Source organism: Ambystoma mexicanum, chromosome 4p (assembly GCF_040938575.1).
Source record: "Ambystoma mexicanum isolate Mex_15411 chromosome 4p, UKY_AmexF1_1, whole genome shotgun sequence".
Lineage (NCBI taxonomy): Eukaryota > Metazoa > Chordata > Amphibia > Caudata > Ambystomatidae > Ambystoma > Ambystoma mexicanum.
Genome location: NC_090927.1, coordinates 799,166,660 through 799,191,660, shown reverse-complemented (window position 1 = coordinate 799,191,660; position 25,001 = coordinate 799,166,660). Strand labels below are relative to the sequence as shown.

The following is a 25,001-nucleotide window of genomic DNA, read 5'->3' as shown; positions in this document are numbered from 1 at the left end:
CTTTTTAGGACCACAGATCCGAGGAATCTCTGCCAAAGATGCAAACTACCTATGGGAGAGAACTGTAGCAGCCAGCACAACTTATGTAAATATTTAGGACGATCTTCCTAGTTGCTATGACTTCTGTTAGTGAATAAGCACCAATCTTGGTCTGTCAATACTTTGTACCTTGTTTTATCTAAGGAGAAAGTGATCCCTCACAGAAGATAAATCTTCCTTTTTTCTATCTTCACCTCACTCATCTAAGGTGGATGAGATGTTTCATTGTCTAGACATCAAGAGGTGTCTCTGCTACTCTTTCTCTTGGAGGGTGAGATATTGGGAAAGTTAACCAGCGTTTTGTTCATTTTTCTTGAGCTTTCTTTTAGGGGCTGTGAAGAATCTAGACTATTTGTCCCTTCTCCCCAGAGGGGAGGCAGGCCTTTGAGGCTTGGGAGGTGAGCCTACTTAGCAAAACCCTCCCCAGAAAAACCTGAGCGGACAAATGCCCTACTGAAAGCGGTGCTAAAGCAAGCCTATCAGATGACCAGAGGGCTTTGAAGACCTGAGAAACTGAGATATATTCATATTTGAGGCTTGGAAAGCCACATGGGTAACGGGAGCCAGAAAAAGCAGAGCAGGCAGACATCGTACTGAAACCGATCTAAAGAAAGCCTATCAGAGGCCTTTGTAGAGCCCAGAGAAACCAAGAGACAATATTTGCAGCTGGAAGAGTCACAAAGGTTACGGGAGCCAAGAAAACCCAAGCGTGCAGACGCCCTACCGAGGCCCCGCTAAAGTAAGCCTGTCAGAGGGCCATAGGACTTCAGGAATACCAGGAAACACCAGGCATAACGAGCAGAACTGAAGAGCAAGAGAACCTGGAGGGTTCCAGTCCTTAAGCACAAAACAAGAAACTTGTAAAGTACCAAATCAGCAATTGTGGAATTGTATTAAAAGCTTTTCTTCCTGGAAAGAGTGAAACCATGTGGAATTAGGATTTGGCATACAGAACCTGCAGAGAGGTTGAGGACTGTACTGCGAGACATTGACAAACTTTTAAAAATCAAAACTTCCTGAAACGGAATTAAGTCATTGGGCCAGGCAAAGTTCAAGGACAGATGCTTTTGCTCCAGCCTCCTTCTTTTTATAACTTTTTTCCTAGGTGGTAGGGCTAGATAGCTAATAGGGTTTGGCTGAGGACAATGTGAGGAGCTAGGAATGAGATGCTGACACAGGGGGTTTGTGGTTTTGGCTAAAAACATTTATTGACAAAAGAAAAGGGGGATGGAAAATTCCTTGTTTCCCTACCTAAAACAAAACTAAGGGTCTGTCAAATGTCAGAATGTCCAAAGCAAATCGTCTGGTGTCCAAAGTACTATTCTGGCCCTCACAGTTTAAAAATTAAGGTGGAATGGAAAATGTCTTTGGCCTTGAGTAGTGTACAAATGTTCAAAAATAAAATGTGCAACTCCAACACAAAAGTTCCAGAAGGATAGGAGTCCTTTTTCCAGACAGTGGTTCCCTTTCCCTGCATTTCTCTTTACTCTGTTTTATACTTTCAAGAATATTAGTTCCTTAAGTTTCTCCTGATCAACAGAACCACTGGTACACAAAGCAACTTGGCTATTGGTCTGTATCCTGGTAGGATACCTGGTGTACTCTCCTGTCAGGTTTTCACTCCTTTTCTTTTTTCTTTTTATTTTAGATTTTCTTAGCATTTATGCAAAACAATAACAGAAACATCCGGACCAGGTCCGATTCACTTCATACCTTTTCATATCACTGTCCGGCATATATCCCCCCTCCCTCCCCTCCCTAACCCAACTCCCCTCAACTAGGGTTTCCTAAACGTTGAACATTAGGAACTTGACAGTAGGCATTGCTCTATGGAGATAAGATTTTCGAAGAGAATTTCTTTGCTGGTGCTCTAGAACTTACTTGGTGAAAATTATTAACTTGTCTCTTAGTTTGTCGGCTTTGTGCTGGATAGAGCTCCTCCCCTCCTTACATCACCGCACTGAATCGGCATCCATTTCCCACTCTCAATACCTCCGTCCCCATTGCATGACCCCCACACCCCCCCAATCAGCAGTGGCTCAGTGTACCTCCCATTCCCATGCTTGTCGTACCCCGTCCCAGTTTGAACGAAAAGTGCCTGAGTTATTGACCATTCCAGTGATTTTGTCCATGAGGAACATGTTCTTCAGCTTATTTTGCCAATTCTTTTTTGAAGGGATCATCGGGCTCTTCTGCGCCTTGCTACCCTCCCCGCCCCCAGCATCGTTTCCCACATCCTGGGGTGTGGGAACCCAGTATATGTCAGCGTCCCTTGGGGGCAGACCTAATAATAGCGTCAGTGGTTCTTGAGGGATCGAATCCCCGGTGACTTCCCCGATCTAACCCTTCACCTCCTCCCAATATTTTTGAACCCTCGGACATTGGCACCACATGTGATCCCTCGTTCCCACCTGGCCACAACCCCTTGGACATTTTGTGCGATACTCCTGGGAACATCTTTGATAGATTTTGTGTATCCCTGTGCCATCCCTGGATGACTTTGAAATTGTGTTCCATATCTGCTGTAAACAGGTCCCCATGAAAGGCTATTCTGAAAGCCTTGTTCCAAGCCTCATCTGAGAGGGCCTCCCCCGCCAGGCCATGCCAGTAACTGCGAAACCCTCTCCTTTCTGTAAGGTCGTTGGTATTCAATATCTTGTACATTTTAGACACCATCCCTTCCTTGAAGCAGCTGAATCTAACATTTTCTCAAAGGGGGTCAGCTTTCTTCTGAATTTTTGATCCAAAATGTGCCCACATAGGATAGATACCCGTCAGGCTGAGATATTCAAAAATAGAGATCATCCCCTGGCCCAGCACCTCTCACCTCTTCATACAGGAGAAAATCTCCTTCCCTGAACAATTGGCCTGCCCTTTCCATACCATTGTCCGACCAGGCTTGGGTGCTCTTGAACCCCCTGCTACCCATCCTGAATATGAGGCCCCACAACGAGGTCAGCGCAGAGGGCCATGTTTTCAGGTGGCTGGTATGAGATCCCTCCCTCCAGATGGACCAGGGTATCCCTAATGTTGGGTGATTTTCCAACCTCTTCGGAATGGCCCTTTGTGGAGCCCAAAGGAGATCTCTCACCTTGAGCGGGTGAGCGTCCATTTCCTCCACGTAGGTCCAGTAAGTGCCCTTTCCCTCCTTCATATGTTCTAGGAGTACCCTAAACTGAGATGCAATAAAGTAAAGGCGGAAGTCGGCCAAACCAAAGCCCCTTCGTCTCTAGGTAAGGTGAGAGTAGTCCCCTTAATCCTCGAGGTTTTGCCCTGCCAGATGAATGCCTGCCTGCACCGATCTCTGAAGAGCCCCAGAGGTCTGGTCCAGGACCTTTGTGGGAAGGGCCATAAAGAGATAGAGTAGTCTTGGCAAAACGTTCATTTTCACCGCCGTCATGCGCCCATACCATGACAGAATCATGTTGCCCCACCACTCATATCTGTCTTAATCTCGGCCATTATAGGGTCATAATTGGCTGGGGCCAAACTCGAGAGGTCCCTGGTAAGGCGGATACCCAGGTAACGGATAGAGCTTTTCACAACGCTAATCCCCATAAACTCTTTTAGTGGGTCTAGGAGTGGGCCCGGTGCCTGGATAGCGAGCAACATGGATTTTGATTTGATTTTCAGACCCGAAAATTGCCCAAAGGGATCTATCAAGGACCTAAGGGATGAGGAGCGACTGCCGGGGATCCACTATGTGTGCTAAAATATTGTCTGTAAACAATGAGACCTTTAATTCCACCTCACCCTGCACGATTCCCTTGATGTCCGGATGGGTTCTCACTGCTATGGCCAGAGGCTCCATTGTGAGGGCATATATTAGGGGGGAGAGAGGGCACCGCTGTCTCGTGCCCCGCGAGATAGGGAACGAGGCCGAGAGCTCTCTGTTCACCTGGAATCTTGCTGTAGGGGCCCTGTAAAGCGCAGATATCGATTTTCTCATTCCTTCCCCAAACCCCATCTTCTGGAGGAGGAGTGTCATGTACCTCCATTCGACTCTGTTGAAAGCTTTTTCCGAATCTATTGAAAGCAAGCTCGCCTCAAGATTCGCTCGTTGCGCATAATGGATCAGATCTATTGTTTTCGGGATGTTATCTAAGCCCTGGCGTGCCCCTATAAACCCACATGATCATAACCTCCTCCAACCTCCTGCCGATCACCTTTGCCAGGAACTTGACATCTACATTAAGGAGCGACATCGGTCTATAGGAGGAGCATTGTGTCAGGTCTTTCCCCTCCTTGGGTAAAACTACTGTGATGGCCCCCATCATCGTTTCGGGTAGGATATCCCCCGCCAGGACTGCGTTGAATGCCTTTGCCAGACGAGGAGCTAGAGTGGAGCGAAAGCTTTTGTAGAATTTTACCGAGAACCCATCCTTGCCTGGTGAGGTGTCCCCCTTCATCCCTCTAATAACCCGCACTATCTCCTCCTCCGATATTGGGGCTTCCAAGTCTTCCACCCCCTCCCTCACCTGTGCTGGTACCGGGATGGATTTTAGGAAATCTTCAATTTGGGAGTCTACCCCCCCCCGAACTCTGATTTATATAGCTTTTCATAGTACCGGCGGAAAACTCCCGCAATGCTCGCAGTGACGTATCCCAACTTCCACGTCTCATTTTTGTCAGCTTTCACCATCCTGTTTTTCTGCACCTCCCTCAATTTCCACGCTAATATTGTGTCTGCTGTGTCCCATTTTCATAGTATTTTAGTTTTAGAAGATGGAGACTCCTTTCCGTTTTATTTAGCAGGAGTTTCTTCAGCTGGAGCCGAGATTTCCCCAGGGCTGTCATCCTATCCGTGTTAATGGGTCTGTCCGGGAAACCGCCCGGCTGGAGTCTTGCTATTTTTTTCTGGAGGATTTTCTCTTGGGCTTCCCTCTCTTTTTCATTGTGCTCCTATTTTAATCAGGACTCCCCATATGGTTGCCTTAAATGCATCCCAAAGAGTGTGTGGGCGAACCTCCCCATTGTCGTTTAGTGCAAAATATTCCACAATATTATCTAACACCGTTTTTGCGATCACCTCATCTTTTAGCAAGGTGTCATTGGACTTCCAACCACCTCTCCGTGCACTCCCCCACCCTCCCAGCACGGTGATCCGAACCAGGTCGTGGTCAGACCAGGGTACCGGGTCCACCCTGTGGTCTGTAACGTATGGGACCAGGGATTTGTCAATTTGGATATAATCTATCCTAGAAAGGGACTTGTGTATCCTCGAGTAATATGTGTACGGCGGGGTGTCTGCTTTCTCGCTAGGAAGAGAGTCCTCCAGGCTTAACTCCTGATTGACTTTGCAGTAACTTTGGGAGGGGAGGTCATCTGCTGCCTGGACTGCCAGAGGTGCCAATCTCTTTCTATTGTTTGCTGGGTTCAGGACCATGTTGAAATCTCCCCCCTGCACAAAAAGCTGGCGTTTGTCTCTCACCCCCTCCCAGAAGAGAGCCTGACCCTCCTTCGCCCCATATACTGCTGCTAAGGTCAAAGGGGAACCTTGGAGTGAGCCCTTGACCAATAGGTAGCGACCCTCTGGGTCTTTCAGTGTTGCCTCTATGTCAAAGCCCATGCCCCTCGCCAGTTGGATTGCCACTCCCCTCTTATTGGTTCTATGCGACGCGCACAAGACCTCTCTGATCCCTCCCCCTCGTATATTGGGTTCCTTCCCCCTTGCCCATTGAGTCTCCTGCAGGAAGAGCAGATTCAATTTCTCTCTTAGGAATTCCCTACTCAGAAGTGATCTCTTAGTGGGAGCGTTTAATCCCCTGATGTTCAGGGAGCCCACCTCCAGCACGGGTAGACAATCAGCCATTTTCGTATACTACATTTCTGTGACCTATCCTCTGAGCACCACTTTGATTCTTGCCCCATAGCTGAAGCTTTGCCTCCTGAAACCACTGGTGGCCTGTTACTGTCAACAAACCTTTACCCCCCTCACCCAACCTGCCCCCCCTCCCCACACCCTCTCTGGGTGGAGCTTGAACCTATCCCCAACTGCCCCCCCTTATTACCAGCACCTCTAACCTCCGTAACCCCTCTAACCCTCCTGCTCCTCCCTTTCCGGGAGTGTTCAACCATTGCTGGTGTTTGGCCAGACCACCAACGTGCCCACCTGCTTCGGGCTTCTATTGGATGTACTCTTTCCGTTGAGCACCCCCCCAATAGACCGACCCACCCCACACGCCCCTCATACTTGCTGTTCTATGGGACCGATGCTGTGTGTATTTTCACCCCCCCCCCCCTCCAAGGCTTCAATTCTGGTAGGGCCGTGGTGGCTCTCATCCTTCATTGCTGCCCCGTCCTCTATCTTTTGTCGGCAAGGGTGTGTTCAGCTTCTTCATTTTTCTGGACCGTGGTATCTTCCATCTATCCCTCGTTCTTGCTGGTCCACTCGTTCCTGCTATCGCCTACCCCACAGGTCTTCTTTGGGCTGCCGGGTCCTCTACATAATCCTGGATTGCTCCTCTTATGTCTCCTTCTGTGATCAGTCGTTTTCTGTCCCATATATTCAAATGTCAGGGAGAATAGGTACCCCCACCTGTAGTGCACACCCTTCTCCTTCAAACATTGGGTCATGGGGCGACAAAAAAATCTCTGTTTGGCCAGAGTGTTTGGGGAGAGATATTGGAATATTGTTATCTTTGCGTTGTTGTGTGTAATGTCTCGGGCTTTCCTAGCCTGCTCTAGCACCTTTGTTTTTTTCTGTATAATAGTGGAAGCGGACCAAGATGGACTGGAGGCCTCCTGCCCTGCCCCCGCTCTATGTGCCATGTCTATTGTGGGTTCTGTGGTAGCTTTATTCCCGAAGAGGAGGCTGATCACTTCTCTAACCACTCAACATATGTCTTTCCGTTTCCCCTTCCACCTCCGCAACTCAGAAGAATCAGAGGTTGTTCCTCTTCTCCCTGTTTTCAAAATCGTCCATTTGTCTGGTTCTCTTCATCTCTTTTCTCCAATGCCGCTAATCTCATCTGTTTGTGCTTCCTGAGCTGTGGATGTCAATTGGTTTGTTTCAAGCTGCAGCAACCTGTCCTCGACTTTGTCCACCCTTTGATCCATTTTTCCAGTTTTTGAGCTATGTCAGACCTCATGTCTCTTATTTCTTGCAGTACCGTGGCAAAGCCTCTTTCCATTGAGGAGGCTTCCTTCCGTGTGGCCTCAGAGTGGGCCATCTCACCTTCCTGGTCCAGGCTGTTTTGACCGTTTCCTGCCTCGCGAAAATGATACTCTTGGAGGGCTTCCTTCCAGCTCATGGGGCCTCCCCATATGCTGTGTAAGTGCGTGTGCCTCGGTCCAGGTTAGGCCCAATGCTGCGAACCGTAGGATGGTTCTGCTGTGTAACCCCGGGGAGTTGGTATTGGGTTATCGGACACCGTATGGGACACCGTGCCACCCCACCACTGGGGTGTATCATCCTCTGCTCTTCTCGTGGGGCCTTACCTTGATGATTGGGTCATGCCATTGGGCCTGCTCTGGGAGGGCCCCCGAATGCCCCCGTCCCCTGCTCGGGTCCACTGATCGGGATGGCTCCTGGGCCGTGGCCCAGGCCGTTGTCTTCTCTGATTTCCGGCGGAGGAGGGGGTCCCACTAGCCCTGCACTGATAAATGACCTGGTGCGGCGGTTCCTTGGATGTCCTCACTCACCGGTGGGCCGCTCTGTTGATCCTGCCTGTTACATGCAAGGTAGCTCTGGATCAGCTAGAGCCTCGGGGGTCGGACTGCTATGTTTCTAGTGACTGGTAGGGAGATTGTCGCTCCCGAGTGGAGGCGGCCGCAGTACGGGCTAGGAGACCCGAGAAAGGGATTGCAACGGGACCCAGAGTAGGTTGCCGGGGTCAATTGGAGCGGGCTCTCCTTCCGTCTCCGGCCAATGCCTCGGCCTGATGGCTCCCTTCGCTGGGGGTGGAGGGATGTGACAGGCCTCCTCACCGGCATACCCCATCCACTCCATGTTCTCCCCGCTGAGAATGCCCTCCTGGTCTTCACTGGGTTTTAATTTTTTTTATTTTCATTATGTTTAAAACATTTTTATTTTTTTGGGGGGTCCCCCACCCTCCGCTTCCCCTGGAGGGTTTGGCATCTCCAGGCACTCCTCACCTCTATAGTGGCGCAGCCACTGTAGTTAATGGGCGGGCTCTTGATCCTCGAAGCCGCAGGACCTCCCGATATGGCTACTCCGTGTTGTCCTCTGGGGACCAGTTGTCCCCCGAATGGCTTCCCCCCGGCCTGATTCCGGGAGGAATGGCCTGTTCCGATGGGAGGGGGGGAGAGTACTCCCAGCGTTTGGCATCCTCGCGCTGTTGGCCGTCCAGGGGAGCCCCTGCGCCGTTGCAGTCAACCGGAGGCTCGTTCAGGGTCCCTGTTGCTCTGTCTCCGCCTCATCTTTCCTTCTCCTGTCTGCGTGGGGGGGGGGGGTTCTGGCCCAGATGGGCTGTCCCCTGCTGAAGCTGCTGGGGTTCCCCTGCTCCCTGCACAGCGGCCTCTCCCGCCCAGTCTCCTGTCCGGGTCTTCCGTGCTGTGTCCTCTGCGAGGATTCTGTCTTTCCCCTGTGCGTTCTCTGAGACATCCCGGTCTTTGGTCTGGCATGGGTCCCGGACCTCGGCTTTTCGTCTGGGGGGGGCAGTTGATGGTCGCCTCCCAGATTCTGCTGTTTGTTCCCGTCGGAGGGGACTTCAAGGGGGGGCTGAAGTTGATTTTCGGCCCGGCCTGACCTGGCGGGAGCACAACACTCAGGCAATCATGGCCTGGGTGCCCCCTGGTGGCCTCCTTTCACTCCTTTTCAATGTTTTAACACAGCCTTTTGCTAGTGCTGATGTATCCTTCTCAGGACTTCCTTAGGCGATGTATTTTACACTCGCTGTTCAATTAGACCTTGCCTGTTATGCTTCCTTAGCAGGGCTTTCTCATAAGAGCACACTTGTAACTTGCATCTGCTTGGTATACTCTCCTGCCGTGGCAGTGTTTTCTTATATGTGCACTGTGCACATTTACAAACTTGATAGTCTTAGGTTTATTCTGCTCTGTCTTGAATCTTCCTGCCAGGGCTTCTCTATTGGGTATACGGCATAGACTTACAAACTTAAGTGTCTTATATTTACTTTGATTTGTCTCTTTAAGTGATATTTGCTTGCTCACTCTTTCTCATGTGCTTTATTCACTGTGCATTTACTTTCGGCAAGGTTGCCATATGCTTTGGTGTCCCCGCTTCCCTGGGGTGGACTCACTGGCTCTTCATGCCATGTGTAGCTTCTTCTGCGGCAAGCCTTTGGCAGCAGTTTCGCCACCTCTATGCCATAGCTTCTGCGTCTCCCTCGGTACATGCGCATCTGTTGGGCAACTTTGACAGCTGCCTTTCGGTACCTGCAACCGCTCCAAAGCCTGTCTCCTGCTTCAGCGTCCTCGCAGCGTACCGTACCCTTCAGTCAGCTCTCCTCTGCCTCTTCGGTGAGCTGGTTGGCTACACGGACCTCGCACTAGCCCTGCTGTTCCTCGGTCCACACCGAGAGGACTAAGAGTTCTCCAGCCAGCCTTTCCCTGTCAGCTGGTTCGCTAGTTTAAATCTTCTGATATCAGGCATGTTCCTGGGACAACTAGAGTGCAGCTTGTGCTGTTGGCCTCCACTGATTGTCATTACTCAACTCTTCTTCGTCACAGTATTTTTCACATTTAGGGAAATAGAAGATATACAGGTGCGGCCTGGAGGGGTAGGTCCTTTCGCTATTATTCCACATTCGGAAGGGGCAGAGGACAGCCAGCTCAAATAGGACATCAAAGATTCCCCTGTGGTAGACGGGGGAGAGGCACTAAGACCCCAACAGCAGTGGCTGCCTTACCTTCAGACACTGCGTCAGCCGCTCTAAAACCTTTCTGAGGTCTTCGTACAACAAGACTGCAGTAGGAGGCAGGTTGTCGCAGCATCTGACAGAATGGCAGGCTATTACTTCAGATGCTTGGTCATTGGAAACAGTTGCCCAAGGTTACTACCTACCTTTCCTTCAAAAACCTCAGAGTCATCCACCAGCGAACAACTCTGAAGATTCCAGATCCGCTCCTTATGCAGGAGAGTTTAACCCTGCTGGAGAAAGGTGCTACAGAACCAGTACCTGTAGCGGAAAGGAACAAGGGTTGGTACTCCCCATATTTTCTGATTCCATATTTTCTGAGTCTAAAGAAGGACGGAGGATTAAGACTTGGACTTAAGAAACTTGAACAAGTTCCTCAGGAAGGACAAGTTCAAGATGGTAACTCTTTCTCAGATCCTTCAGGCCTGCAGCTTCAGGATTGGAAGGTATCATTGGACCTTCAGGATACTTACATTCATGTGCTGATCCATCACATGCACAGACAGTACCTGAGGTTCGCCTTTGGCGGTTCTCTTTATCAGTTTCGAGTTCTGCCATTTGGGCTGACCTCCACCTGAGGATTTTCACCAAGCTAATGGCAGGTGTGGTAGTGAGTCTCAGGAGAGGGGGGATTCACGTCTACCCCTACCTAGACGATTGGCTAATCAGGGCCAGTTCCCCAGAACAGGCACTGGAACATCTCAGCTCCACCTGTCACTCCCTCCACAGGCTGGGCTTCTCCCTCAACTTCAAGAAGTCCCACATGATACCATCACAAAGACTCCAGGTCATCGGAGCAGTCCTGGATGCATCCCTGGGAAAAGCCTCGCCACCACAGCTGCGGGCTCAAGACATTCTGCAGATGGTCACCAAATTCCAGAATGGCCAACATCTACCGGCCTTTCATTTTATGAGGTTGCTCTGCCTCATGGCATACTGCATTTTTCTGGTGCCAGAGGCTCGCCTGAGAATGAGATCTCTCCAATAGGCTCTCAGGACCCAGTGGTCACAGTTCTCAGGAAGAGTCCTACAAATCCCAAACAGAGTCTCGCTGGACCTTCAGTGGTGAGCCTGTCGGGAGAACATCTTGAAAGGAGAACCGTTTTGGCAACCATGGCTGGAGATAACAGTAGTGACGGACGCCTCACTCACGGGATGTGGAGCCCATACAAACGATCTGACCATCAGTGGTCGTTGGTCTCCATCGGAGTCCAAACTACATATCAACCTTTTAGAGCTGAGGGCAATCAGCCTAGCGCTGAAGGCCTTTCTGCCCTCTGTACGGGGAAAGAATGTCCTGATAATGACGGACAACACAGTGGCCATGTACTACCTCAACAAGAGAGGAGGTGTAGGGTCACTACCACTGTGCAGACAGGCAATGCATCTCTGGTTCTGGGCAATACAAGAAGGAATCTCTGTCAGCAGTTCACCTAGCCTTTGAGAAGAACACGATGGTGGACACTCTGAGCAGGCAGAGCACAGTCTTCCACAAGTGGGAACTAGCTCAGGAAGTCCTTCAGGAGATCACCCTTTGGGGAACCCCTCAAGTGGATCTGTTCGCGACCAGGGCCAACAGGAATTGTGAACTGTACCACTCAAGCACATTTCCCCCAAGAGGAGCTCTAGGAGATGCGTTCGTGGTGGACTGGGGATTTCCACTACTGTGTACGTGTTTCCTCCAGTCCCTGTGATTCCTCCCATAATCGTTAGGTTGAGGAGGTTCAAGAAATCCATGATCTTAATTGCCCCGGACTGGGCCAGGAGGACGTGGTACCCGGACCTCCTGGGCATGCCCATCTGCACTCTGATTCGTCTTCCACAAAGAGAGGACCTTCTTTCGCAAGAGGAGGGTTGGGTTCTCCATCCAGATATCAGGTCTCTCAGCCTTCACGCATGGTTTCTGAGAGGCTGAGATACAAGGATTGGGACCTCCCAGACAACGTAATGGATGTTTTGCTTTTCGGCCAGAAGACCAGCAACCAAATCTTTATACCACTGCTGCTGGAAAAAGTTCTGCAGCTGGTGTAGAGATAAGAATGTTGACCCTTTCTCATCATACCTATGGTGTTATCCTTTCTATTGCATCTAGCCAATCTGGGGCTCCAGATTGGTACCATCAAGGGATACCTGGCAGCACTTTCTATTTTTAAGCGCACTTCCGAGGAAGTCTCCTACTTTAAAATTCCTCTAGTAGGACCAGTTTTAAAGGGACTAACTAATGTTTACCGTCCAACCCCGTTTCAAATCCCACTATGGGATCTCAACTTGGTGTTAAACTGCTTGCTGGGAGCTCCTTTCGAACCTATACGTTCTTGTCCATTAAGACTTCTAACTCTGAAAACTGTATTCCTAGTGGCAATTACTTCAACCCGAAGGGTGAGTGAGCTACAGGCTTTATCCTGCAAGCCCCCTCATACTGTCTTTTATAAAGACAGAGTGATACTAAAGGTGAAGCCTTCTTTTCTCCCCAAAAGTGTTTCCGGGTTTCATATTGCTAGAAGATAACATCACTATCTTTTTATCCTCCACCACATCCGGGGAAGGAGAAAGAAAGACTTAACAGACTTGACCCTAGACGTGCACTGAGCTTTTTACATTGGCAAAATTGCGCCAGAATGACCAGGTATTCATGTGCTATTCTGGTCACAAATTGGGATTGGCCATCACCAAGCAAACTATCTCCAGATGGATTATATTAGCTATATCGGAATGTTACAGACTGGCACGTAAAGCCCTTCCAGAACATTTAAGAGCTCATTAGACCAGGGGTGTTGCATCTTCGTCTGCGTTGCAGAGTGGAGTTCTGTTAAAGGATATATGTGCAGCTGCCACATGGTCGTCTGTGCACACCTTTACTAAATAATACAGTTTAGACTCCTCCACAGGCCAAGATTCTGCTTTTGGAAAAGCAGTGTTGCACTCTGTGCATACATAACCACATTAATTTCTACTCCCTCCTCCAAATTATGTAACTTGCTTTGGGAGTGTATCAAAGATGAGGAATTCGTGGGAGGACACAATCCATTCAAAGAACAAGTTACTTACCCATGGTAACCTTCTTTCGACTGAATGTTCCTCACACGTATTCCTTATTGCCCCTCCCAACCTACCCCACAGTAGAATTTCCCTTGCAGTTGCAGTCTACACTCTCTCAGGGGGAGTAACTGTCAAATAAAAGGTAAAGCTCCACTTGTCAAAACAGAACTGAGGTCAACGGGCGCTGCGCGTGCTAGACACACCTGGGGTGACGTCGACATTGAGACAGAGGCCTCAGAGGGACATCGAGTCGACAGGCATTGACGCACAGCGCCCCCTGCTGAAAAAAAAGAATTCCGAGGCAGCAAGCTGGATATTGGAAATATCAAAGATAAGGAATACGTGGGAGGAACATCCAGTCGAAAGAACGTTACCATGGGTAAGTAACTTGTTCTTCATTCTCAACAGTCGTTGTACTTTAAGAGATATGCGAATCTGAACTATATTGATACACCCTTGGAACTCTTTATCAACCCTGTGCAAGTACTGTTCATATTTACATTATTCTTTTCTTTATGACAATTAGACTTTTTTTATTATTATTTTTATATTTTGTCATCCTTCCTCAAATTCATCTGACAAAATGTGAATCAATTGTTCTGGACAATGGTAATATTGATCAGTTATTTATTGTACATTGATAATGGAAATTAATTTGTATTGTGCACTGTATAATTTAAATTTACTCATGTTTTGCTTTGTATATTGACTTATTGAATATAGCCACGCCTTGAAAACGACCATGGGTCGAAACACGTATCGGCGAAGGCAAACGAGAATATTCATTAGTTATATATATTGTAGATTAGCGCACATAATAGGAAGTCATTCTTTACCTATTTATATAAACACCCTTGAACATGTCATACCTTAGTCCGACTCCTTCTTCTGGTCTGCCACAGGGCCTGGTGGTGACCTCTGCAATGCAGAAATGTGTCCCTGTGCTGGATATCACTTAGGTGACTACATGGGCCTCACTGCACACGTTTGCTAAGCACTACTACTTGGATTTCTCATGAGGTCAGGACAAAGCAATGGTTGTGCGGTACTCTAGTGTTTCCTGGTTTCATTGGTGTTTTTTCCCTTACAGTTCTGCACTGTTTTCAGGGTCTATCTAAGATGAGGAATCTCTTTAGGAAAGAATTCATTATAAGAACACTTTTTACCACTCTAATGTTCTTTATGAAAGATTAGCCATTTGTCCTAGTTCCTATCTCATAATTCTATCGCTGTTAATAGCCAGTAAAATAGCTCAGCAAGCAAAGTGTTCGATTGAGAAAATGGTACGAAACCTGGTAGAGCTGACTCACTTAAGTATCATTAAATTTAACAATTCCTATTGCAGTCCTTGCTATATCAACGCTACAGAAGGTAACATTACTGACATTATTAAAATTGCATGTGTTTTTTTTCTTTTAGGACACAGTGAATCGTTTGCTGCTTCTCTTCATTGACAATACCCCTGTGAGTACTCTGCATTTTACTATTGCGTACTTTAAAGGGACTGATTTCCCAATATATATATGCACCTATTTAGGCTTAAGAGCAATTGCCACTATGCCATCTAACCACTTGGCATATCTGAGGCTGGCAGTGGGCAAACACAGGAAGATGCAAGAGGGGTTGGACCCCTGTGTCCCATCAAACCCCAGAGGGCACCACAATATCTCACCACTTGGGAGGTTTGAAGGGGTGTTCTGAGAGGAACTGCATGTAGAGGCAATTAAGGGTTGTATCTTGCTCTTTTAATGCTGAGTTTCTCAGTTCTCGAATCTCAATCGGCATGTGTTCTTTTTGCAGCCTGAGAAGGCGTCTGAACCAACATCCTCAATGGTTCCCTTCCTACAAAAATTTGCAGAGCCTAAGAATAAAAACCCATCTGTAAGTACACAGTGTGTAGTATACATTGTTTGTTCTAGCACATTTGGATATATTTAAGAATGAACATGTATCCTTTGCTTCTTCTAATTGCTAATAAAATCAGAACATGTCTTGGAACTAGATTTTTGAGGTAAAGTGTGCTTAGGTGGTGACCATGTATTTCCCAACTTGTGTCAAGGTGCTGAAACTCGAGCTCAAGGAGATAAGGGATCAACAGGACCTACTGTTTCGCTTCATGAAGTTTCTGAAACAGGAGGGAGCAGTGCACGTCTTGCAGTTTTGCCTTGCAGTTGGTAAGGCCTTATACTCCTTGACTTTTCTTCAGTATCCTGACCTGTTTGTATATCATTTATACCTTTTTGTTTTTAAGACTTAAAAAAATTCCTTTACACTTTTCAGTATCATCAATTGTTGCTGCTTCAGTAAGTCAGCATCGCAACTCACTAGTTGAATGACACTTTAATATGGCTTTCACGCCCCGGCGGGAGGGGGGCGGACATGGCCGGTAACGGCCTGCCAGCCTGAGCCATGGTAGACCTGAGCAAAGCGAGGGCTTCAGCTTGGGCTGCTGGCCTTATCGGCCATGCCTGCCCCCACCCACCCTCCAGCCGCAGCATGAAAGCCAATTGGAAGAAGAAAAAAGAAAAAACATAAGATGGCCACTTTTCCATTTCTGTGGCAGTGGCCGGGATTTTAGGAGTGCAGGGACCCGCAAGTAAGTTTGGAGGGAGTGGCGAAGCAGGTTCATTGGTTTTTGGGGATGTGGGGAGGCAACAGGGAAAGGTTCCCTGTTGCCTCCCTACATAAAGAAACATTTAAAAATGGTGCCACTCAGGGAACGGCTTTGGGTTGCTGGAACAGCGGGCAGAGAATGTATATTCTCGCTTGCTGTTCCGCCATCTGATTGGCCAATGGGCCGTCTCCAGGTGCACATCTAATTTCCATAGGCAGATTGATGGCCTACAACCTCATGCACTCTTGACCAGTATTCGCAAAACTGTCCTAACAAATTTTAAAAGGCACATCTTTTTGTTCCATTTGGGGAATTTACATGTTCTATGGGGCTAGTTGTCATAGCTGGACTCAAGAACACACCAACGTTCGAAGATCTCTCGAGGGTTTTCATTTTAGAGTAGTAAAGTGTCTCATTTTGTGCCGTCCTTCTCTATCTTAACTAGTGAAGTGTATTTGCTGTCTAACCCAGATGTCCCTCAAGCCCAGGATTGTCACTAGAGATTGTTAATCCCGATTACTAAAAACTTGCCTAACCTAAGGGTGATGGTCTGAAGGCAAACCCCTTATCTACCCAACTCTCCCACTGGGAACAATCTGGGGGGGGCCTGCTCTCAGCTCCCTGATGATGTGTAACGTAAGGGTTTGTGCCTTATGCATACTGAGACCCCACCTGGTTGTATTGTTCAGCCCTCTGATGTTCCTCTCACCATGTCTCCCTGTCTCTCTCCCTTTCCTCCTCCTACTCTCCTCCTTCCTACTCCACCTCTCCTCCTTCCTACTCCACCCACTGTCTGGTCTAGCTCTTCCTAATAATTCCTCTTCTGTCCCTTCGATGTTTCTCTCTCTTGTATCTACTGCCACCTTCCGATCCTAATATGTGATAATCCCTCTCCTTCCCTTGCACTCTACTACTCTCCTATCTCCACACTACCACTACTCTCCACACTATTGCACCTTTCCCCTCGCCACACTACCACTAGTTTCCTTTTCACACAACTGCTACTCTCTCCTCTCCACACTAATACTACTATCTACCCACACCTTTTCTCAAATTCACTCTCCTTTCACTTCACCGGTCACCTTTTTATTCTCTCCCTACTCTTTACACCTTAATCTCACTCAGTCACTTTACGTTCAAACCTAAGTACCACTCTCTTCTACGAACCAATATCTTACCTTGCACACTCTTTCAGCACTTCTCCACGCTCCTTTGCTCTTTCCTTCCTCCACCTGGTCTCTTGTTTTTTGATTCTCATTCTCCTCCTGTGACCTCACGCGAAAAACCTTCACCTTCCTGTTTTCTGCTCTCACTTTTTCCTCCCCTTTCCACCTTCATTGGCTGTCCCCCTCTGCTGGCTTCCCGGGCCAACCAGTGGCTGTCCTCTTCCCTGGAGAGGCATTACAATCAAGGAAATATTTAAAAGTGGTCTAAAGCCAGTCCCTTTCTTGTACATGGATCCTGCTGGTCTCCAGCAATGAGAGCCCGCAGTATTTTGTGTCCCATTGTGTGTGAAGGCTTCCAGACTGGTTAAGGATGACGACTTTGTGAGGGAGCTGCTTCATGGCACCTAAACTGATGAGTGTAATGCCATTCAGCGTGTGAACCCCGTGGGGTGCTCCCTGTCCTGACTCGTGCTGACGGTGTGATGCTGCAGGTTGCTCTCTTGGAGTGGGGGGGGGGATCCAGCTGGAGCCCCCTGCTCTCTGGCCCAATCTTATGTTTATGCAGTTTGCGGGTCGTTCAGAGGCTTGCTTCCATGGTTGGCTTTGTAGCTCATTTGCTCAGCTCAGTCTCTTTGGTTGCTAGCGGCTGTCCCATTTGCAAAGGGAAGACTGGGCAGAATGTTCCTGTGCAGCCATGGGGTGATTGAGGTTGGTACTTTTTTCAAGCACACAGGGACATGGAGAAGGGTCAGGCACTGAGGCCCTCCCAACTCCCCCATCCTGTCTCTGGGCTGGGACAGGCTCTGGCATAAACTCTGGTAGGTCTCCCACCCAGGCTGAGAGGGGTCCCTACAGCGAGAGAACTTTGGCCCTCTCATGCAAGCAATTCCTGGTTGAAGGAGGGGGTGGGTTTCCAATGTAACAAAGTCACTCGACTCCCACAGGTCTCCGCAGCCACGTGTAGCTGGCCTATCAGGCCACATTCACAATCTCTCTTGAGGTGGTCTGTGGGGGACGCTCTATCAAAAGTTCTATGCCCCACCTTTTTGAGTGATGGCATGTGCAATCCAGAAGAACCTGTTATCACCCTGCTGTCTGGCTGTATTATTAAAGTCCCATCTTTCAGGCTGAAGTATGGTGTTGGGGTGCCCTTTACACATTTGTTTTGTATAGTAAACCTTCTTACACCCCGTTTTATGATTGTCAAGTCATCTGTTGAATCCTCAGTCATGACAGGTGCCCAGAGGCTTGGAGAACCCTGAAACCAGAGTTGTGCCAGAAAATGCAACTACTTTGGGTCAGGAAGCTCCAGAGAGAAAGGACAGAGAACGGAAACTAGCTTCCAGAAGGCCACCAGAACTAATAAACCATGTCTGTGCGTGTCTAATAGGTACCACTGATGAATCAAAAACTGCTGATCGGAGTCAAGATCAGAGCTTTGGCTTCCGTCGGAAGCTTGTACAACTGAGCAAGAAACCCAAGGACCTGATGTGGACCCAAGCGCTGGGAAAAAATGGTACAGAAAGGCACGGATACCAGGCGAAACTCTGCAGGAACTGTTCGCAGGTATAGGTGTTTGGTTGGAACTAAACTGGGACATGCACAGAGATCACTGCAAGGCAGGACAGTCTGAATTGAAAGTGGACACAACCATTTTAAAATCTCAGAACTAGCAGACCAAGGAGGAGCAGTGACCAATGGATTATGTAGCCAATCCAGGGGCCGAATACAATACAATAAGCAATTACAAGGGGACAATCACAAAGGAAGAATGAAAATAAGTTTGCTTGGGCTACAATAGCAGGATAGACACACAGACAAGGAGGATAGCAATGTCAGCAAGAGAACTGACTGTGTCCTGCAGCAGTGAGCCAATAAGCCAAACCCCTGTTGTAGATTAGGGAATCTTGTAGAGCAGTTCCAGGAGACAGTACCTACCAGAAATAATTAAATGAAGATTGGGCCCAGAGGTTGCCAGCTGTGGAAAACCATGCAGTCTCATAAAAACCTTAAGAGAAACTTCGGGACCTGGACCCCTTCAATTCTCTGAACCTTGGGGATATCTTTCGTGCAAGGCACTATATTTCTGAATGAGAATGGCACCATGGCCTTTAGAGAGGAGCAATAACGACTAGACAGTAGTAAGGGTACTGCATCCATTCTAAACATGAAAGCTAAAAATGTGAGTGGGCCATGGGTGTAAAAGATCCTTCATAGAGTGAGAGGTCATCCTGATCCACACAGTCCACTGTGGCAACTCAACCTCTGATCAGGAAGTACCATAACAAACATTTTCCGTCTGGTATGGATTACAATTAGTGAGCAGGCACGCAGTACTGTGTTTTATGCTTCGTCAGCCCATCCTGACTTGGAGACGGACCAGCCCTCTAAATATCTGGGAAACTGTCTTGGAAGTGGACATGCTATACCCACAGCATACTCGCGGTGACAAATTGTGGGCACCTATTCCAACATGTAGTCTGCCATGGGAAGGTCTCTACATCACTACACCAGCCAATTCAAGACGGCGGCAGTACTTCCAGGACACAGAACTGTTTTTAGCCTTTGGCACCACAATGCCATAGAAAGCAGTCGGTAGAAAGCCATGGCATGCCTCCATGCTTGGTTTTCATTGTGATCATGGATCTTGCAGCCTGCTTCTACATCATTTCTTGTATGTGTTTGTAGTCTTTTCTTTGGACCTCAGGGCTCCTGTATTTCTCAGTTTGTTTTCTCCTATTTTGCTCTCTCCTGAGCCCTGCCTTTCTGCTCTCCTTGGGTACTCTGACTTGGATAACCAGTTTAATTGTATACTTCTCTTGGCACTTCCTTTCTGCTAGATCCCTCTTTCATCCTCCTTTCATCCTCCTGACCTGAATCCACGTGGTGTTTCTGCTGGTTTCTGCTTTTTTCGACCTCATGGAACCTTTCCCCATTAGCAAGCTGTTTTCTTTGTTTCCCCATTAGGACCGAGGGTGGCAGAGGGTGGAGGGGGACAGCCTTATTCTATTTCTATCATGAGTACAAGATTAAGGTCTGCTTTGCATCCCACCATTGACAAAGGAGCCTCTGAGATCTTTTTTGAGAGTCAGGAGGTTGGTCTTTGAGCAGATGATCATATGTAGTTTATATTATAACAGGGCTCTTTGATAGACCGTCACCTGTCTCCTCTTGAGTGCCATCTCTATAAGGAAGGTAGACCAGATTTAGATTGATTGAGTATGCCCAGGGGACTGGTGATTTCTTTGGTACCGTATTTTGGTAGCTTCCATTGTGGGTGGTTGGGTATTTGCGTATTCTCAGGGAGGCAACAAGATTTATTTTTTTATTGGGGAGTTGGAGTCTCAGTTACATTGCTTTGACTGATCTGGTTCAGGCATTTTGAGTAACTCAACAAAGGCAAGGTATTGAATGGTGTGCATGGCGACGTAGAAGGAGTTGACGTAGTAAAGACTGCAGTGGATTGTGAATTTTTAATCAGATCTTATAAAGTTTCCCAAAATATCAGTCTAATGTGCATGTGTGTTTTATTCGTATATTACAGATCACTGAAAAAACGTTGTTAAAGGGACGTTATGGTTAAGTTTCACTAATCCAAACCTATCAAATTCAGGGAAAAAAACTTTAAAGGGGCGTTCACCTCGATTCTCCCTGTCCCCCATCTCTGCTTTTTCGCTACCTCTGCGATTCCCTCTCCCTCTCTATCCTCCCATCTGGCCCGACGCACTCAGCAGGACACACACTTGATGTCTTGATCTCCTCTGGCCTCCCCCTCTCTATCCCTCTGACCACTCCTCTCTCCTGGAGTGACCACTGCCTTCTCTCCTCTCATCTCTCACTCTCTCCCCCCCACCCCCCAAGCAAGCCCACCTCAACACTGCCACCTACGTTCTGACATCCGACCTATGAAGCGTGTGTCAGTTGAGGCTTTTGCTGCCACCTTCTCCTCTGGCTGACTCGCACCCGGACATAACCCTGTCCCTGCTCTACTCTTCTATTTCTGATACTCTTGATGCTCTTGCCCCTGTCATGAGGATCTCTGCTTGAAGTCCAAAGCCAAGTGCAATTCCTGGTATGACTCTGACCTACCTACACTTAAACATAAGTGTAGGGCGGCTGAGAAGAAATGGAGGGCTTCTTGTTCATCCTTTGACAAACTAGCCTGAAGCCTGCTCCAAAGGCAATACCGACTCTCTGTGCACACCAAGAAGAGAGTCCACATTCATGCCCGTGTCTCTGCGGCATCTTACAACTTGGCCAAACTCTTTAAAATCTGCAAGGAGCTTGCCATCCCTGCTGCAGTCTCTACCCCTCCTCTTGCCTCCCAGGCTCTCTGCAATGCCTTTGCCTCTCACTTTATGTAAAAAAAAAAAAAAACAGGACATCCTGTGCACCCTCTCGTCCCCTCCCCCTCCTATTCCCTCTCTGTCTGTGCTTGCTGACCCCTCTTTAACCACCCCCACCCACCTTTTCTTCCTTTGCTCTCTTCTCCCCTGATGAGGTCGCTAGACAAGTCTGATCTATGAAAGCCTCGTCAAAATAGGTTCATCCCTGTTCCTCTAAAACCATCAAGGAGCACATTGACACACTCGCTCTGGCCCTTGCTGATTTTTGCAACCACTCCTTTACCTCAGGATCCTTCCCTTCCCCTCTGAAGCTCTCCTTTGTGCATCCTCTTCTTAAGAAACCCACAGCTGATCCTTCCTGTCCGGCTAACTATCGCTCAATTTCCATTACTCCCTTTCTGGGAAAACTCCTGGAAAAGCTGGCCATCTCTCATCTTAACCTTCATTCCGATTCTGTTGGCTGTCTCCCTGATCACCAGACTGGCTTCAGAGTGGCCAGAAACATGGAAACTACTCTCCTGAACATCCGTGAAGATCTTCTCTCCAACCTTGACTCTAACATTCCCTCTGTCCTCATCCTACTTGATCTCTCTTCTGCCTTCGACACTGTCAAACATACCATCCTGCTCAACTGTCTCTGTGATAACCTGAGTATCACTGATCAGGCTCTGGCCTGGCTGACCTCTTTCCACTCTGATCGACCCTCCCAGGTCCAACTGGGGTCCTTCCGATATATCTTCCTCTCTACCTGTGGTGTTCCCCAGGGGTCTAACCTCTCGCCCTGGCATTTCAACCAATACCTGGCAACACTTGCCCACTGCATTGCCATTTTCTGCTCAGATTTCAAGTGCTATGCTGACGACACTCAACTAATTTTCAGGCTGCCCTCAGCCACCGCCTCTCCCTCTCTCATCTCTAATTGCCTAACTGCCTTTCAAGATTGGCGTGCCGCCGATGATCTTTGTCTGAATGCCAGCAAGATGGAGATCCTCCTCATCGGCACACCTTCGCCATCATTTCCCCTCACTCTCTGTCCGGCCTCCCTTGGTCCTCCTCCTACCTCCACCTCGAGGCTAAGAACCTCGGGGTCATCTTTGACGCCACACTTTCTTCTCCGCCCACATCTGAGGTCTTTAAAAAGTCAAACTTCCTACTGCACCTCCTCAGAGGTACTCTGCCTTTTCTCTCCTTCCCCCAGAAGCTCACTGTCTGTCATGCACCTGTCTCCAAGGCGCTTGTGGTCCAGGGTGCGCTTAGGCGGCCATTAGATTGTTCCACTACGTTATGTCCGATCTATCTGTAATGGTCTAGTTGTTTAGTCAACGGCCATTGCTGGAGGTTCTTAGCCACGCCTCCTCCAGCAATTGGCGCGTTGCAGCTGTTGCGGTTAGTCCCTTCAGCCTTTGGTTTGTTACGCTAGTTTTCCATTTCGTTCCGCTTTGGGAACCACTATACTTTCTTCTGCGTCTTAGCGCAGCGCCCTGCATCCCTATCAGGTTCGCTCGCGCTCGCCGCATTCTATCCTCTCCCTCATTCCTTCCACTATGCGCCTCAGCATTCCATTCTGTTTTCGTCCCTGCCTTCCAGCCGCTTGAGGCGGGTCCTCGGATTCTCCGGTCTCTCTCTTGCTTGTATTGATTCCTCGAATATTACCATAGTAACATCATTGGAGCCTACCTTCTGGTGGATCCTTTCTAGAAGTGCTGATTCCAGGAGTCCTGAAAACCACTCCAGTCCTGCCTTCCATTGGGGTTTTTTTGTGCCATAATGTGGCTTTTTCCCCCAACTGTCCATCCCGGAAGAGGAGTCACAGGTTTGCATTTGGGAGAGCATTCACTGTGGTTTCCACCCGGGATAGACAATTTCTTCATTAAAAAAAAAGGACCATTCCTGGTGAATATTGTACAGAGCAGTCCAGATTCCAGTCTCTCAGGTGAGGAGGAGGAGGAGAGTTGGGAATCCGGGGAGGATCAGGTCAAGGGGCCTGACACTGTCTCCCAAGCTCTAGTTCTCTCTAGGTTGGACTATTGTAACAGCCTCTTTCTATATCTACCTGCCTCTACTCTCCGCTCTCTACAACTAATCCAGAACAGGACTGCAAGACTTGTCCTTGGCCTCAAGCCCTGGAATCGTATCTCTCCAGCTCTGAAATCTCTCCATTGGCTCCCAGTGGATGCAAGGATTACATTCAAAACCCTCTGCATTGTCCACAAGGCTTTCTGGGGCCTGGGGCCAAAATACCTTCAGCTATCCCTCCGCAAATACCTCCCCTCTCGAGCTCTTTGCTCCTCTAGCTCTAACTCCCTCAGAGTCAGTTGTTTTTCAAAGAAACGAGCTGGGGATAGATCTGTCTTCGGCTGGGGCCTCCCTCTGTAACAGTCTCCCTCTCACTCTAAAACTTGAGGAGAACCATTTCTGGTTCCGGAAACACCTCAAGACCTTCCTCTTTGCTTCTGCCTTTGCTCCCCCTCTCCCCTGCTGATCTGCTCTCTTGGCACTGTACACCTGGCCACCCTCTGTCCCCTGGGCCCAGGTACCTGCTCACTCTGCCACCCCCCTGCACTGCCTCCTGGCCACCCCTTGCACTGGTGACTCTATCTGTACCCATACAGGCCGCCCGCCCCCATTTTCTTCTTTTTCTGCACTTATTACACTTAACCAGTCTGCTGCCGTAAACACAGCACTTGCCACTTGCTGGCTGCACTACCACTGTTTATTGCCTCCATTATCTATTTATTTTTATTTATTATTATTTATCTGTCCTCCTCCTGCACTTTCACTCTCCACCTTCCATGCACTTTTTCCCCTTTCCCATGCACTTGCGTGTTCTCAATTTCACTGGGCCTAGTAAGAACATTGTTGTGTTCTCCCCTGTTCCTCTCCCTTGCCTTGTCGCGCTCTGAAACACTCGTGTACGAGCACGATACAAATAAAATATATCATATGGTTACAAGTCAAATCGAAAAACAGAAGCAATTCACCAGTTATAAGCTATGCAATCATAATACGCGCCACTGCCCTGCACTGCTAACACTAACACACAGAACATCAAAGATGATGTCACAAATGTGAGAAACCAAAGAGTGTCTCACTTGCTAGTCCCAGGGGATCTCTATCAGGTGGCCAGGGCACGGCCATCGCCTTTGGATCCAGATCCTGGGGGTGGACCAGTGCGGGAGGATCACCTGGCTGAGGGATCTTCAGGGAGTTGGGGGTAAGGCAACCGATGGTGAGAAGAAGTATTCCCTACTTTCCCGTGCCCATAACCCATCCTATTATATAGGATTCTCCAACTCCCAACCTCCCTCCCCTTTCTACACAAACAACAAACACTGGGCTGAGGAAGAAGATGACTAAGAGTAAAGAGGCTAACACTTGCATATCTTATTGGACATGTCCCGTTTATCAGGTCAGGAAAAGTCAGGCACTTGACCTTCATCATATACACCCGATACCCATTAGCTCCCTACACACGGAAAAAAAGCGGAACATGGTGACACATTCTGAGCAAGGTGAGACACGAGAAGGAGCAGCTCTTCCGGGGAGAAGGCAAACCCACTGGAGCAGGACGACCGATCGAGGGACTAGAGCGGGAGTATAGAGGAATCCTGAAGATCCCTGCAGGAGGTTATTGCCTCTAGGATATGCAGAGAAAGCCAAATCCCAGACAAGAAGAATCCTGTTTCAAGGATGCTAGTGACCCTCCTGGGTGAACGGCAGAGTTTGGGAGGCGAGACCAAGCCTGTGGTATCAACCAGCTGCAGAGAAAAGAAAGGAATGCACACAACCGGTGAGTTAGTGAAAGACGTGAAAGGCTGGTTTGTGTCAAGGAAAGATTGAAGTTGCAACAGTGTATCTTACAATTGAAGGTTGCGAGTGTGCTGATGAGACGTGAAAGAAAGCAAATCAGTAATTAACTTTAAAGATTCCGATAACGGTAAAGCCAGTGATACAG

General features: G+C 48.5%; 1 protein-coding gene across 13 annotated transcripts in view; it reads left to right on the top strand.

Annotated features, from left to right (window-relative positions):
* Nucleotides 1-25,001, top strand: part of SNX14 (sorting nexin 14) — a 2,214,134-nt gene that overhangs the window by 859,702 nt on the left and 1,329,431 nt on the right. For all 13 annotated transcript variants that reach the window (XM_069606348.1, XM_069606351.1, XM_069606342.1 and 10 more), the window contains 3 exons: nucleotides 14,340-14,384; nucleotides 14,721-14,801; nucleotides 14,980-15,094. In XM_069606348.1, the coding sequence (XP_069462449.1) occupies nucleotides 14,340-14,384; nucleotides 14,721-14,801; nucleotides 14,980-15,094 (241 nt within the window). The remainder of the gene's footprint in view (nucleotides 1-14,339; nucleotides 14,385-14,720; nucleotides 14,802-14,979; nucleotides 15,095-25,001) is intronic.